We start from the raw sequence: 16234 nt of genomic DNA, 5'->3' as shown, positions 1-16234 counted from the left end.
GACCAAGAGAAGGAACGACCTAAATCATGCCACGGAACTCATCCATTATTCCTGCAGGTTGAAGTGTTAGATATATTTATACTGCCCAGATTCACCTTCTGGAAGGCCTTTCAGGCACAATCACAGATACACACCCTTGATTCCACCTTAGGCTTTCAGCAAAGGCAAGGTCTGGCCACTCTTGAGGGATGCCTGGGACAATCAGACAGGCTGATTTGGTGGGCAGGGTTCCCAAGGAGGGTAGAGAGTGCTTTCCAGAACAATCTCCGGCTGCACCGAATGCACGGCGCCTCCAGCCTGTGGACCTGGCCAATCTCAAGTCCCTGATGGAAGCCCACTCCCAGGGCCACCTTGCTGGTCTGCGAAGGAGCCAAGCCCAGAAACCAGTTCCCTGGATGCTGGGATGGTGGCAGGCTGGTCTGGACCTCTCTGAGTCCAGCTAGTCAGAGACAGAAGACTCCTTAACTCCCAGGCTATCACAACACCTTCGACTGAGCCTGGAGAGCTTCTAAGAGCCCCTCTAGGATTTAAAGCTAACTTGCATGTGCACTGAATTTTTCTGAGCAGTGGTTTCAGCTTTCCTTAGCTCCTGGAAGGGGTCCATGACCCACAGAAGGGTATGAACCACTGTCCTGGCCCTAGGCCTCTCCTGCCCGTACTCACTGTCCCAAGATTAGATGGGCTTTCTGTTTCCCAGAGGTAGGAAGAACCTGCCCATGCCACTGTGAGCTGTCTGCCCAGGTTCCATGGAAGCTCCAGCTCCACCTCCTCCCCACCCTGTCCTACTACCCCAGGCAGACAGGTGCCTTCAACACCTTCCTGTCCCCATCCCCACTTCTGGCTCATCTTTCCAGCACCTCCACCATTGCCCACATTGTCTCCTCTGCCTGCAGTTCTGTAGGAGGGGTTCTCTCACTCCCTAACCCTTGGAGGGCCAGGGCCTCACCTGTGTTCTGAATCTCCCTGGGTCTTGACAAGACCCTGCTGAGCACAGAGCCAAGGAGATCATGCTGTGACTTCAAGATGCTCTACGAGGTGTCTGATGTGATGGGGAAGAGGGGAGAGGTTTGGGAAGACATGCCCAGCAGATGGGGGCGGGGAAGGTTCCCCGGCAAGCCTCTTCCCTCGGCCAGGCTGCAGCACCTGCTCCTCTTCCCCCTCCCTGCCAGGACCTGTCGGCTGCTGAGGCCCCGAGCTAGCTGGCACACCCTCCATGTGTGGAGGAGGCACTGGCAAGCTGGAAGGGCCCTCCTCAGAGACAGCAGCGGGGCCAGAAATGGAATGTGGCACAGATGGGCCAGGGGGGCGAGGAATTCCCTCAGCCCCATGAAAGGGTTCTGGGTATTTACAGCTCCTGGAACAATCTGCAAGCTCATGCCACCTTATTTCCTGCATTCGTAGCATCCTCAGCCCCAACACCCTCAGTACCCAGCTCCAGAAAGGTTTTCCTTTCATGTCACTGCTTAAAATAGAGGCTTATGTAAGTGTAATTCTGATCGGAGGAAAAAGCAGGGGTGATGGCACTAGAGCTGGGTGGATAGAGAGTGAACTCAGGCCCGCTTCTTGCTCTGGCCAGTGTCCCGCCAGGCCCTGTCTCCACCCAGGTGCCCCCGGCCACATGTGTCATGCAGTACCCCCTCCTCAAACTCCCTTGTGGGTGCTGCTGCTCTGCTCCACCCTTTAACCTTCCCCTCCAAGGCAAGTCTCCAGTCCACGAGCAAGTCCTTTCCTGATACCATGCTCGATGGACAGGATAAGAGCTACAGCCCAAGAGGGACAACGTTCCCTCACCTGGATCCACCCTGTGTCCGCCACATGCAGTCACATCATCAGCTCTCCAGCAAAGAGGCTACAGTATTCCTGTGCATGTATGTATGCTCAGAGAAAAGCATCCACAGACTCTGCACACCGGCACACTCATAGCTCACACGTGGACAGGAATTCACGCAAGATGTCTCTGTGGCCCACCCCACGCTCCTCACTCTCCCAGAGGTTCAAACCAGCTGCAGGATAACCCCCACCCTCTCCCCTGGCCAGAAAAGACCCTCCATCCACCTCAGCAGAGCCCCCTGAAGGTGAGTGTGCAGCCCCTAGCACCCCCTGGACCTTACCTTCCCACAAGCCACCATGGAAAGGGCCACTTGGTACCAAAGGTGAAATTCTCCAAACGCAAACTTCATGGCTCGCTCCAGGCACTGGGGAGGGGAGACAGTCAGCACTTGCCCACCAGGGGTCCTCCCACCCCAGTCATCTGTACCCTTCCAGGGTAGTCTCACTGCCCAAGTCAGCGCCCTTGGGAGGCTGCAGGAGGCCCGCACCTGCCTCCCATGAGACACCCTGCAGAAACCCAGTTCCTGCCCCTGGCATGCTGTGTGTCCCTGCCCAAGTCTCTCACCCTCTCAGGCCCTCAGTTCCCCTCCTTAACATGTGAATGATCTCACAGGGTGATGGCAAAGAGCAAATTGAAGATTTGTGAAAGTGCTTTCAAAATGTAGACAGGCAATAAAAATAGCAGTGAACATTTATTATTACTGTGCACGGCACTGTTCTCAGCTTTTCACATGCACTCTTCCCAGCAAACTTGTGAGGTGGATTCTCTACCCATTTTTCACAGATGAGGAATTCAGACTTGACAACTTGCCAAGGTCAAAGCAGCAGAGCAGCCTGGCAGGGGAGTAACAGGTGGAGAAGGGACCAATGGCTCCATCTGATTGCCTTTACAGACTGCCTGACTCCAGGGAGTGGGGTGGGCTACATGGCTGGCCATACCTCCGAGAGCATGATGTACTGTCCCCTTCTGCCCAACGTGATGCTCAGGAGGTCATAGATGGCTGCAGCATTCTGCAGGCTCACTGTCCGCTCCTCCTCCTGCTCCGGCACCCGGCTCAGCACCACATCTCGAGTTGCCTGTGGGTGGGACATTGTTTGAGAAAGAGCGAGGACAGCAGATAAGCCGGTGTCTGAATTCACGGGGACCTTGCCTTGCTGGCCCAGCCACTGTCACCTTTTTGCCGCTGCCCCAGGCCAGAAATGGCCTTTTCCCATCTCCACAAAGGCCCTCTCCAAGGGAGAAACTCCTCCACCCTTAGCTCAGGTTGGGTGAAGGAGCAGTTCTGAGGGGTCAAGCTTCTGATATTCAATTTGTTATTCTGCAAAATTTCACACCAACAGAAAAGTTGCAAGAATAGTATCATAACCGAAAACCCTTCCTCAATGGACCTCTCGCTATAATTATTATTGTCCTTTACAGTCGGTTACTTTTTCTCATTCCAGGATCCAGTCCAGGATCATACCTTGTATTCAGGTGCCATGTCTCTTTAATCCCCTTCATCTGGAGGAGGCCCTCCACCTTTCCCTCTCATGACACTGGCATTTTTGAGGAGCACAAGCCAGTCATTTTGTGGAACAGTCCCTGGTGAGTTTGCAATTCTCACAATTACAGCAAGACTTTTGGCTAAGATGTGAAAGTGCCTGGACTGGGTAGGTGGCTCTGTGGGGAGCCTGGGCTGTGGCCCCCAGTGCCTTCTTCTCTTCCGCTTCAGCCTCTTAAGTCCCTTTGACAAGGACATTCCCAGAGTACCCTTTCCCTTCACCTCTGTGTCCAGTCCAGACCCTCTCCTGGCTCCTTCCAACCATAGAAACTCTCCTCCATCCCTCCCCAGAAAGAGCTTTTCCACACTCAAGAACTCCGCTCTTGGCATCCAGCACCAGGGATGTCAGTAGCTCAGAGATGCCAGATGGCTGTGAGGGGTGAGGGGAGGAGAGGAAAATGTGCTGTATGAGTGGGTAATTCTGTCTAATTCCAAGAGGGGAGCTCCTCATCACCAAGCCAGAAGCCCCCCATCAAGTATGTGGGATCCTTTTGTTCTTCGGTCTGTGCAGCTGGTCCTACCGCCCTGCCCACCTCTATACCCTGGGGGCAAAAAAGACAGGGTGGAAAAGGAGGGGCTCCCCAGCTGCAGGGGTCTCTGAGTAGCCACGGGGCAGGGACTAGGCAGAGGATGCTCTGAAACAGTCACATCCCCTCCCCCACTCCAAAGGCTGTGCCGAGCTGGGCAGAGCTGGGCTCTGGGCAGATGCTGCTGCTGGCTGCCCCAGCATCCTTCCTTCTCATGCCCCTTCTCCTCTGCCAAATGGGGCTCTCTCCTGCATCTCCCTCCCTCTGTCTAAGCCTCCTTCTGTGCAATGGGACTTGGCCTCCTCTGCTTCCCCACACAGGACCTCAAGACCAAGGATTCAGCCTTCCTGACAGAATAAAAAGGAGCTGCCGGCCCTAAAAACCCCTATCTCCCTCATCAGAGTCACCCCATCCCTCCTATGCACCAAGTGGGCCACACAGCCTTGGGCAGGACTGCTCTTCCCTCCTCCCGGTGAGGGGCTGGAGGCAGAAGTCCAAGCCCCTGAGGCCTCCAGACCACAGGCTCTGGGTGTATCCTGCACTGCAAGGCTGGAGTGTGTCCTCCTAGAGGCCTCTGGAAGCCAAAACACCTCCAAGACCCAAGGAGGTGACTCACCCTGGGGGGACAGCTCAGTCACTGAGAGACTGGTTGCCAGGGATTCTGATGGCTGCCCCGTTGCCACAGTTGGTGAGTGCCGCCCAGGCTCCCATGGACTCAGATGGCCCAGAAGAGGTGCTGAGATGCCTGGAAATCCCGGCAAGGCTGAGCACTGGCGTCAGCCTGCGGAACAGGAGCCAGTCAGGAGCTCCAAAGGGTTGAAGGAGAGGAGTGGAGAAAGAAGGTGCCAAAAATCCCCCTCCTTCCCAGTGAAGTCCACCCACACAGCTACCAACAGGAAGAGAGAAGAAATTCTAGGGAGAGGCTTGGCAGGAGCTAGTTCCCTGAGCCAAGTAGGAATACAGCCCTCGTTCTATCCCCGGTGATGAACCGCCCCACACCGCCACCTCCAGCAGCTCCCCAGCTCCGGCTACCCAGGGTGGGGACCCACAGGGGTGGCCTCCACCAGGCAGGAGTGGCTAGGGAGTGAGAGGATGGGGACATGGAGGCCTTGCTGTGGGGAGACCAGGAAGGAGCAGCAGTATAGGATGCGCATCCCCAAGTGGAAGCTGACCTCGAATTCGGGTGGGAGAGGCTATGATGGAAGCGGGTGGGGTCAGGCAGTCTGCAGGGGTGGGAAGAAGCTTGGCTGGGCAAAACCAGGGTCTGGGGATCCACCTGCCTGTCCATGCAGACCAGTTTTGTTCAGGGGATAGTGAGCAGTGAGCCATCACTATGGCCATTAGGATAAAGTCTAAACTCCTTTCTGTGGCCGCCTAACTGGTCTGCTTCTCTCCAGTGACATGGAACCCCTTGCTGGTCCCTATAGCTACTGGCCCATCTTCGGTCACGCTGCAGCTCCCTCTGTCAACCAGGATACCTTCTAGCTCCTCAAAACTCCATTCAGGGCCACCTTCCTACAGCACCATCCCTGACTCATCTCGCCAAGAGAGGTCAGGCCTCTCCTGTCCTCCTGCAACCTGGCCCACACCTCGGCCCACACACCCCCGTCTGGTTCACCAGTTCTTGCTCATGGCTAGACTCTTGGCCCCAGGCACAGCCTCACACACAGGACTTGACTCAACTTGCCTTTGCAGAGCGTCACACTCAAGAAACATTCTGGGCCTGGAGTGGAAACTTCCCTCTGTCCACCTCAGACCTTGACCTTTAAGAGAACAGGGTCTGAATGTGTGTCTGGCAGAGGGAGGGGTAGATTTTCAGAACTGGGCGTTAATTAGGTCAGAAGAAAAGGAACAGAAGAGAGGATCATCTCAGTAGCAGCAGCAGCAGTGTAAATCCTCAGGCTGGTGACAGGGCCTCAACAGGCAGACAGCCAGGAAAGCTCCTTGGGGGTCCTAAGGACTTGTGCGAACTGGGGCCTGTGCAGAAGAGGGGCGTGATTCCCCAGCCAGAAGCCAAAGTGGGCTGAGCAGTTACTATGGCTTTGGGGCAGGGCTGCACTGAAATATTCCTGGTGGTTGCTGGGCAGCGCCTGTGTGTGTAACCATGGCAACAGGGTGGGATGGGGGAAATGGGACAGAAAAAAAGCAGGCATGGGGGCTGGTGGGTGAGCAACAGCAGAACAGAATTCACGTGCAGCTCAGGGGCCAGGGGCAGCCTCAAAGGCCAGGGCCTCAGACACTATGGGAGCATCAGTTCCCTCCCAGCACCCGCAGCTGTCCTGCTCCCTCCTCCCTGGCTCACTGCCCTCAGGCCACATGGTGCAGCCCCACGCTCTGGCAGTAGCTCTGACTTAGTCCCAGCCACATTCTTTCTCTTCCACCATTGAAGTGGCCTCAGAATCCTGCTTTCATTAGAAAATCCTCTAGATCAGATGCAGTAACAGATGTGAATGCACTTGTGACCCTTAAAGTCGTACATGAACACTCAATCTTCTCACCGTCTCTTCCTCACTGTTCTTAGAATAATGGCAGAATATTCTACTCTAGTTTCTCCCTGCCTAGTGCTCGCTGCCATAACCCCCACAACCACTGCAAGGCTGCCCACTGCTGCGGATACACTGCTCTGTTTAATCCATGCACTTAATCCCAGGATTTAATCCTAGCGCTCATGTAGCTGTCCTGCTCCTAGCCTTTGTCCTTCTGGCTGTTCTCCTAGGATAGCCCCTCCTAGACTAAAGAACATTCACTGCAAGTCCTCTGGCAGGTCAGAAGAGGAGAAGCCAAAGAAACAGTGCTCGTCCCCATATACCCATTACCCAGCAGCTCAGTACTGAGAGCATGACACACTTCTGGTCTTTGACCAAGTATCCATGAAGCAAATATGAGACATCCCAAAAACGTCTGTGAGGAAACCTCTATTTTCCCCAGGCAGGCTGGCCTATGAGAAACCTAAAGCAAGGGCTACTCTTGGTCAAATATCCAGTCTTATGTATGCAACATGCATTGCCTTTTTTTTTTTTTTTTTTTTTTTTTTGAGACAGAGACTCCCTCTGTCACCCAGGCTAGAGTGTAGTAGTGCAATCTTGGCTTACTGCAACCTCCTGGGCTCAAGTGATTTTCCTGCCTCAGCCTCCTGAGTAGCTGGGATTACAGGCACCCACCACCATGCCCAGCTAATTTTTTTGTATTTCTAGTAGAGATGGGGTTTTCATCATATTCCAGGATGGTCTTGAACTCCTCACCTCAAGTGATCTACCCACCTTGGCCTCCCAAAGTGCTGGGATTACAGGCGTGAGCCACTGTGCCCAGCCTGCATTACTCTTTTAGAAGCTGAATGATCACATCCACTGTCCTATCTGGCCTCACAGTAACCCCATGGTGGGGCAGGGATGAAACCACTGACTGCCCCCCACCCTCTGCAGATGAGTACACTGAGCTCCAGAAGATGAACTACCTTGTGCAAGATCCCAGGGAGCTGAGGCTGAACCACCCTCCAGGCCCCTAGTAGGCCACTCTGGGACCACTGCTGCTTGCCTAAGCTCTAGCTGCCTGGGGGCTCCTCTGCCAGCTTTTCCCAACCTAGTAAGATACAAGACCAGTCCGGACCTTTCGGTGGCTGTAGGACCACAGGCAGCACTAACCTCTCCTTCTGTCCAGCCCTCTTTTTCTTCTCTAACCTTGGACACAAACAGGGCTCCACTCTAAGATAAGGAAAGGGAAGTACCGTGTGGAACACTTTCTGTGTGGCATCTCAAAATGCTCACAATCATCTTCTGTGTACTCTCAGCCTATTTTACAGATGAGAAGACTGAGGGAGGCCAGGTAAGCTGCCCAATGCATACAAGACAGGGGGTTGGGACCTAAATTAGATCCTAGACATTCTGACTTCATTTCTGGCTCCTTCCCTGCTCCAGGTACCTCCAAGGAAGTGCCCAATAGCCTCATCCATGCCATAAGAGACCCTGGGTTGGCTCTGCTTATAAAAGAACTGAAGCAAAACACAAGGCCAGGCTTCCCCTATTAGACCCTAGGTGCTGCTTTTCTGTAAAGAACATGCTCCTTGGACAACAAGTCCAAGGCCCTGATCAATCCCATTCTCAAAAACAGGCTCTTCATTGGCCAAGGAACAAAGCCGAGGGCCTGCTGCTGACACTCCCCCAACCCCCGCCAAATTACCCCGGAAAGAAGACTCCTGGCAGCATCTGTACCCAGCACCTGCCCCCTCCCTGGAGCATGCTCCCCCTGTGCTGTCATGCTCCCCCTGTGCTGTCGTCCCTCACCAGCAGACATAATTACCACTGGCTCTTGAGCTGCCAGTCCACAGAGCCAAGAAATAACATGCTCTGTGACATGTCCTATCCACCCAGTGACCCAGGCCAGGCCCACGCCAGCCTCTGAGCTCCTGCTGAGTCAGGCTCCTGCAGCAGAAGTCACAGTTCTTTTTGCTAGTGAGAGAGAGCTCTCCCACCTCCACTGAACCAAGAGTTCTAAGCTGGCAGTGTTAGACCCTTCACTGCCTCAGCCCTTGTGTAAGAGCAAACCAGGTCCCAAAAGCTGGAACAGTCTGTGTTCATCTGCTGAAACCCTAATGAAATCAAGCCCAGGAAGCACTTTTTTTTTTTAAACTGAATGGCATCCTTAATCCAATTTATCCTGGATATCCCAACCAGACCTGAACCTAAATGTTTTCAAAAATAACTAAGTCAGAATCAAGTATTTATCAGGAGAAAATGAGCACATATTGAACAACTAGAATGTACCAGGCACCTTCACATTCATTTTCTTATTTATTCCACCAAAGTCCTACAAGAGAGCCCTTATTAACTCCATTTGACAGAAGAGAAAACCGAGGCTCAGGTGGGTTAGAAACTCACCCAGGCCACACAGATTGTGAATGGTAAATTCAAGATTCAAATAGCCAGATGCCCAGCATTGGGCATGGCACAAACTTTGTTAATCTGAGAGTCCCAGGACTCAGAGACTCACCCATCCACCTCCTCTCTCAACACCAGGGCTCTGTACCCTTTCCATTTCTAAGAGCATACACCGGCAGCAACTTGTTTGTCAGCTGAATGAAACAGGGATCCAAGGGTTCAGTTTACTTTAGCACATATTTTTATGCCCCAGATCAGTATTTTAGAAACTCTGATACCTGTATCTCCTAGTTCCCCAACTGTTTGAGAAAATCAGGCTGGTTTGATACATGGTTCTTTCAAAAACAAGACTTTACATTTGAGGTTCAGCAGACTAGGGTCATTCTGATTTGGAGACCAGGATTTCCTCCACATCCCTGGGTACAAACTGCAGTAAATGGGAGTCCATTTGGGACAGGGACTATGACTGAACTGTTAATCATCACCTTTACAGTGCTGAGCATGGTCCCGCATGCTGCAGCTGCTTAAACAAGATTAGATGGATGGAAAGTGGGTGGATGGATACACGGTGGGTGGATAGATAAACGGATGAATGGGTAGGTGGATGCAGGGTTGGTAGGTAGATGGCTGAATGGGGGATAGATGGAATGATGGGTGGATGGATGAATGATAGGTAGATGAATGGATGGATGGATGAATGGTGGATAGATGGATGAAAGAAAGGGTAGACGGATGAATGGGAGATGGATGGATAAATGGATGAATGGCTAGGGGGACGCATGGTTGGTGGGTGGGTAGATGGATGAATGGTAGGTGGATGAATGAATGGTGGGTAGGAGGATGGGTGGATGGAGAAATGATGGGAAGGCAGATGGCCGGATGGATGAATGAATCAACGATGAGTAGATGAATTTTTAAATGCCATTTTGGCCCCAAAGACTCAAAACTCGGTCCAAAACACAAATCATCTTCAACTAGTAACATCTCATATCCCCCTTGCATTCCTGTGAAAGCATTAGTAAGGTTTCTATTTACCTCTTGAAAGAAAAGGTCTCCCTCATTCATTCTGATCTCACAGTCAGCTTGTAATAAAAACCATATCTAAGGTAGCAGCCCCACACCACACAGCCACTACTCTGAGTTCCAAACCACAAAACAAGAAAGCCTGCAAACACCGTTTCCTGCAGCAGCTGCCCTGGATGTCCTAGAGGTGGATGCAATGATGATGATGCCTCCCGGGTTCGCTCTGTGGGAAGAGCTTTCACTGTAGCATAATACATTCTGCAGGTATTAGAAGAACCTAAGTAGCAGCCAAGGCCACCAGCTGCTGTTCTAGAGGTTTCTCCCCAAGCTCCTCATTTGCAGCCAAACCCAGCCAACGTCAAAGGGAGATGAGGAAAACCCTGCAGGTACATGGAGTCTTGGGGTTCAGCTGAGAAGCATCAGGGCAGGAACTTGAGAGGTTGGTAGAGTGGAACCCATACCCTAGTCCTCTCACTGATCAAGAATCAGACTGGAGGGAAGAAGTATTTAAAACAAAGGCAGGAGAAAAGGCAGGTCTGGCCACTCTGCAAAACCATTCCCAGCCACAGGGGCCAGACCCAGCACACAGGGGAAAAGGACACTGCAGATGAAACACTAAAGCTAAGTTCATTGCCAATGCTCTCCCCCAAATCCCTCAAGTTTCTGAATGTCTAACAGGCTGGGTGAGAGCAAGGGGAAACAAACCAGCCAGCCCCATGGGAGACGCCTCCTCCCATTCTTGGTGCAGACAGTGTCTGGGCAGCGCCTCTGTTTGGTGTGCCACAGGGAATCTCCCAGGACACCGCCTGGCCAGCTGACCCAGACTCACCCACCCCCCAACCTCTAGTCTCCTAGGCAGGCTGCCAGCCACACTGTCTTGCAAAAGGGAAAGAGCTGCTTGGAGGAGACTGCATACTCAGGAAAACTCACCTGGCTCCAAGCATGGGCCATGTTTTTGTAAAAGGCCATTCTCTGCTTGGAGGGTTTGGGGGTGGGTGGGTAGCCTTAACTGAAAGGCATCTGAACTCTGTCCTGAGGACCCAGATCAAGCAGAGGCCACAGAAAACGACTTGGGAAGGCAGAGCCCAGCCTCACTCCCTACCAGGAGAAAAATTATGACCATCTTCATCCTAACAGGCTTGCCCCTGTTTACAAAGTCCTCTGATCCCCAAAGTTATCTCCTGGCCTTTTACACTTGAGAATACCAAGGATCAGAGCAGTGGGCAAGGGAAGCATCAGGATGGAGGTCCAGGAGCCCTGCGTCTTGTGGCTTAGAAACTGCTGAGGGAGAAGGACATGTTCGAGCCATGGTTTCAAGACTTATTAGTATGTGACCTTGACCAACAGCCATACCTGTCCTGGACCTCACTTTTGTCATCTGTAAGATGGGAACATACAGTATTAGACTGAACTATATGAAACTGTTGTTTCTGTAGGTCATAAACAATTGAAAATTGGCAATTTCATATGACTCAACACAATGCTCACCTAATCAGTTTGGAATCTCCCTGGCTGAGAAAGGACCTGACAAATGGCCCTGTTTTCAGTCTTTCACCTACCTGTAAATTGCACTGGAACCCTCAATACGCAAAGGCTAAAAAAATAACCAATGTTTAGGCCAGGTGCAGTGGCTCATGCCTGTAATCCCAGCACTTTGGGAGGCCAAGGCGGGTGGATCATCTGAGGTCAAGAATTCGAGACCAGCCTGGTCAACATGGTGAAACCCTGTCTCTACTAAAAATACAAAAATTAGCTGGGCATGGTGGCATGTGCCTGTAATCTGAGCTACTCGGGAGGCTGAGACAGAAGAATCACTTGAACCTGGGAAGGAGAGGTTGCAGTGAGCCGAGATCACGCCACTGCACTCCAGCCTGAGTGACAGAGGGAGACTTTGTCTTAAAAATTAAAAAAAATAAAAAAAATAAAAAAAGGTGTTTCAGTGCAGTCTCACCCAAGGGTGGAAGTGTTGAGATGGGCGAGAGGGAATGGGAGTACTGGCTTGCATCTGGGGTTCCATAATACAAAACTAGGGTTCAGTATGTGGTCAGAGTAAGGGCCCATTTTCTGTAAAAAGCACAGTGTTCTCCCATGAAAATCAGATGTGGCACATGGTCCCTCTAGCGCCACAGCTGCTCATGAGTGAGATGGCTCTCCCCCGGGCAACCACTTATCCACCTCACAGGCAAACATTTTAGTACAACGCCCTGGCCAGGTGGCACCCCCATCCAAATATCCACACCCTACACAGGAACTCTCAGATCCGACACAGACCAGCCCCAACTGAGGCAGGATGCAATCCTTCTGCCCCGAAGGCCAGCGCCTGCTCCTGTCTACTTGCTGGAATGCCTGAGGCACCAAAGGCAACCTGATTACCAAGGCTCTCTAAGCAAGCCCTGGCATTGCATAGTCCCAGATATCCAAGGGGACATTCGTTTCTGGCTATTCAGGGATCCTGCTCATGGGGTCTTGGTTTCTTAACCTCCGCATCCACACACTGCTCTCAGATGCATTGTTTTTTAAAAAACCTATTTCTCAACCCAGTGGTTCCCAGCTCACCAGCTCTGATGGGCCCTTTAGTCGGAGGACTTGGACCCGTCTGTGTAAATGGCTCCTCTGTGCTTGGCTTTTGCTGCTCCTGCCCTACTCTTCCTGTGCCCGCTTTGGACCAGTCTAGTCCATCCTTCATCTTACCACCTCCTCAACTACACAACCACACTGCACTCTCCTTTGCTGAGCCCCCAAAGTGCTTTGCCCTGGGAAAACACTGCTTGGTACCACGGCCAGCATATCTGTGCATGCACCAGTGTGTGCATGTGTCCATGTGCGTGTGTTTGCCTCATCTTCCTGCCCAGGACATGAGCCAAGGGTCCTGTGGAAAAGTCGAAACAGCCAACTTCACGTACACTTTGTCTAGTGTGTTTGTCTTCTCCTCTGTGTTCTTTTCCCATAGTACTCATGTATGGACATCCTGCATATTGCGGTTTTTGATTAATTTACTGCCTGTTTCCCTCACTAGAATGCTAGCTCCATGAGGGAAAGGACTTTTCTCCATGTTGTTTGCTGCAGCATCTCTGGCATCTAGAACAGGTCCTGGTACAAAGTAGATGCTCAAGAAATAGCTGTTGCATGAATGAATGAACTCTTTTCATAGGCATGCTTACCTTTGTGAGTACTGTCATCTTACAAGGGAAGAAATGAAGGCTCAGAGAAAATGAGTGATTTGCCCCAGCCCTCAGTTAACATGCAGAACTGGAACCTGAATCTAGACTTTCTGACTCCAAAGTGCATGTTCCTTCCATTCCCTACCTTCCATGTTCTCGTATCTGTCACGGCAGAACACAGCTATGTAACATTTACAGAATACAGCTATGTAACATTTTACTGTTGCCTTGTTGATGATCATCTTTTTAATCCCAAAATAGGTGGGTGGGGCCTCAGGCACTCAGTCCCTACTTATCTGGGGACAGAATGCAGGCCTCCAAATGAAGCCTTATGCAGCCAATCCCAAACCTAATGAGCAAGACTTGCCTACCGTATGGGGGGCCAGGGCCAAGAAGCATCTACTTTGGGAGTATCCCTGAGAGACAGAGTTTGGCTAGGTCACAGGTGACCTGCACCTGGGCCCCACAGCCCTACCCCATAGGGTCAGAGGGCCAGAAGCCCTTGAAGGATGTCCTGGAGCTTACCATGGACTCGCTGATGAGGAGGAGCAGGAGGGCTTCCTCGATGTTGTCCTTGGGGCAGTAGAGGCTGAAAGACACAAATGACAGGCCTGGTTAGAGCACACACCTCACCAAACAGCACCACTGACCCACCATGCCAGCCTTCTGCCCCAGAGTCAGCACCAGCCCTGTAAGGTGACCCCTTCCTGCATAATTCATGGGCACCAGATACCACCTGCCCCAGAGTTATGGATCCGAAAGGCTGCGGTGGGCAGTGACTGCTGGGCTGGAATACTATGAATGCTCCTGGGGAGGAAACATTCCTCCCAGCACCAGCACTGCAGGGAACAGCCGGGGCAAGGAGCGGGGAAGAGCCAGAACTACGCTCTGCTGGTGGGCTACAGGCCCTGCCTTCGATGAATGGCACACACGAGAGAGGTGTACAGACAAAACTACTGGGAAGACAGGTAAGCTCCAAATGATTTCTTTGGCTTCCAAGTGACTTATAGGATTCTCTCCACAACCTGTACCCCAACACCTGCCTTCTCTAGTTCATCTGGCTCCTGCTGAGACTAAGGAGGCTGCCTGGCAGTATGCTGAGTGGAGACAGGAGGAGAGCACGGGTTGAAGAGGGAGCCACCTCTAGGGACCAAACCCTGCATGCGATGTGAGGTTGGCATGGTGCAGTTGGGCGGGTAGAACTTACTTGTCTCCTTCATAGAGGTGAGGTTTCCGCAGGGCCTGCGTAGCCAAAGAATTCTCCTCTTTGCCCATGAACTCGGGCAGAGGGTGGGACAGGGGGCTCCAGTAGCACTCCTCACTCAGGGAGTGCAGCAGGACCCCTGCCAGGTGCTTGGCCGCCATCTGGCAGACAGGGAAGCACTCAGACCCAGGCACAGTTGTCAGCTCTACCCCAGCATGACCTAGAATGCCCTCTGCTCAACACCCAGCTGAATCTGCCCCCCTTGCAATGTGTGGCCCTTTGGGTAGGCCCCCCAACCCCACTCCCAAGGAGCCCCCTTGCTCCTTCATACCCTCCCACACTGGGGCGCCCACCCTTCTGCTGGCCTCGGATGGCTCCTACCTCATCTTTTCTCTCCTTTCCTAGACAAGAGGAGCATTTCCTCCCTCTCCTGACCCCATGGAGCCCAGCTCCGCTCTGAGTATTCAGCGGGTCCTTGCAGTGTTGGGAAGAGCATAAAACCATAGGCATGGGCAGCTCTCTTTCCCAGGTGCCTTTCTGATATTCAACTGAGAATTATAGCATAAGAAGCAGCTGTGGCTCTGGTTGTGACAAACTAAGGCCTAGGAGGGCAGGCCAATGCTGGGGCAGGCAAGCAGGGTCAAGGTTATTTATTAGGATCATAAACAAATCCCTAAAAATTCACATAGCACCTTGCTAGTGGTGGTAGCAAGTGTGTCAACGTAGTTTGCCCAGAGAAGGGCTGGCAGTAGATCTGACATCTGATTTAACGTGAGGGGCTATCTGCAGTGCTGCGGAGAGCAGGCTGCACCTCCCTGGCTGGGTGGGAAAGGATGCTGACACTGATTACCAACCTCCTCCATGAGCGGGCAGGAGACCTACTGCCAGTCCTACTTCAGGGGCTCACTGCAAGGACTGCTGCTGTCTCCCACCAAAAGTGACTCCTGGATAAGCCAGCAAAGCCAGCACCCCATGTTACCACTTTGAAGTTCTGAGTTGCTTTGGTCTCCACGGTCCGCAGCACCTCCCGGAGCTCTCTCATGCCCTTCACGATGTTCCTGGTGGGAGGACGGCAGAAGTAGAATCGTTACCAGCCTAGCTCCCACAAGGATGCTCTCAGCACACCTGCAGACCCCAGGAGGAGCTCCTGCTGGAGTTTTATTTGAACACATTAAATAACTGGAGTGAAAAGTTAGAGTCGTCACACCAGGGCTTAAGAGGCCCAGGACATCAAAGAAAAGGAGGGAGGATGCCTTTTCCCCTAGTCCCTTCCCCTCTTCCCCCCCCCAGCAACTTGGGCTTCCAGTTTACCACCAAAGGGGTACCAAATTGAGTATCTCAAACAAGGTGTGACCTTGGTCCAAGAGACTTGGGCTGGTGTCAGACTTTCTGACCTGAGTCAGCCTCAAATTCTCAAGCTTCACCCGCTGTACCTGGTCAATGCTGGATTCCATCCTCCCCTCTCTGTCCCTAGTACCACGGCCCCAGGCTGGCCTACCTCACCTTGGGCCTTGATGACCACATCAGCCAGTCTTACCACTTCCAGTCAGCCTTCTGTGCCATGAAAAATAGTTTTCAAGCTTTTAAAAGTGTGAGCCATAGTGAGAAATACATCTCACATTGCAACCCGGTAGCCATACTTCCCTGACATAAAACCGAAGTTTCTCGACTCAATACTCATCTCTCCTTTGTGCAATCGACACTGAGGTTTTCTGTTTTCCTTCTCCCTCTATCCCCATTTTGTAACATGCTGGCTGCAGCCCACTAAATAAATCTTGCATTCCCACTAACAGGTTGCAGCCTGCAATGTGAAAAATTGCTCCCACTGCTCCTTGGGGGTCTAGTGGATGCAGGAAGGTCACCTGGACCCTCTGCAGGTCTGCCCCTACAGCAGCCCCAGGGCTCACAGAATGCAGTCTAGGTCCTCAGCATAGTTTCCTGAGGCTGTGGGGGCTGCCCCTCACCTTTCTCCCACCTCAGCCCCCTGCACTCAAGCAAGTCCTTTCTGAACGACCGCAATTCCCTATGTCATGTCTCATCACTGGCTTCTCCTACTGCCTCACACAGACTTTCC

The 16234-nt window shown here is 52.4% G+C and overlaps 1 protein-coding gene across 7 annotated transcripts in view; it reads right to left on the bottom strand.

The window, feature by feature from the left end:
* The window catches only part of TTC7A (tetratricopeptide repeat domain 7A), a 158602-nt gene that overhangs the window by 64185 nt on the left and 78183 nt on the right, over positions 1 to 16234 (bottom strand). For all 7 annotated transcript variants that reach the window (XM_064364054.1, XM_012473734.3, XM_064364052.1 and 4 more), the window contains 5 exons: positions 15140 to 15218; positions 14164 to 14321; positions 13482 to 13545; positions 2770 to 2907; positions 2112 to 2195 (listed from right to left, as the gene is read on the bottom strand). In XM_064364054.1, the coding sequence (XP_064220124.1) occupies positions 2112 to 2195; positions 2770 to 2907; positions 13482 to 13545; positions 14164 to 14321; positions 15140 to 15218 (523 nt within the window). The remainder of the gene's footprint in view (positions 1 to 2111; positions 2196 to 2769; positions 2908 to 13481; positions 13546 to 14163; positions 14322 to 15139; positions 15219 to 16234) is intronic.

Source organism: Aotus nancymaae, unplaced genomic scaffold, assembly GCF_030222135.1.
Source record: "Aotus nancymaae isolate 86718 unplaced genomic scaffold, 86718_ANA_hifiasm-v0.15.2.pri h1tg000057l, whole genome shotgun sequence".
Taxonomy (NCBI): domain Eukaryota; kingdom Metazoa; phylum Chordata; class Mammalia; order Primates; family Aotidae; genus Aotus; species Aotus nancymaae.
The sequence above is the reverse complement of the archived record's forward strand: the minus strand, read 5'-3'. Positions and strand labels throughout refer to the sequence as shown.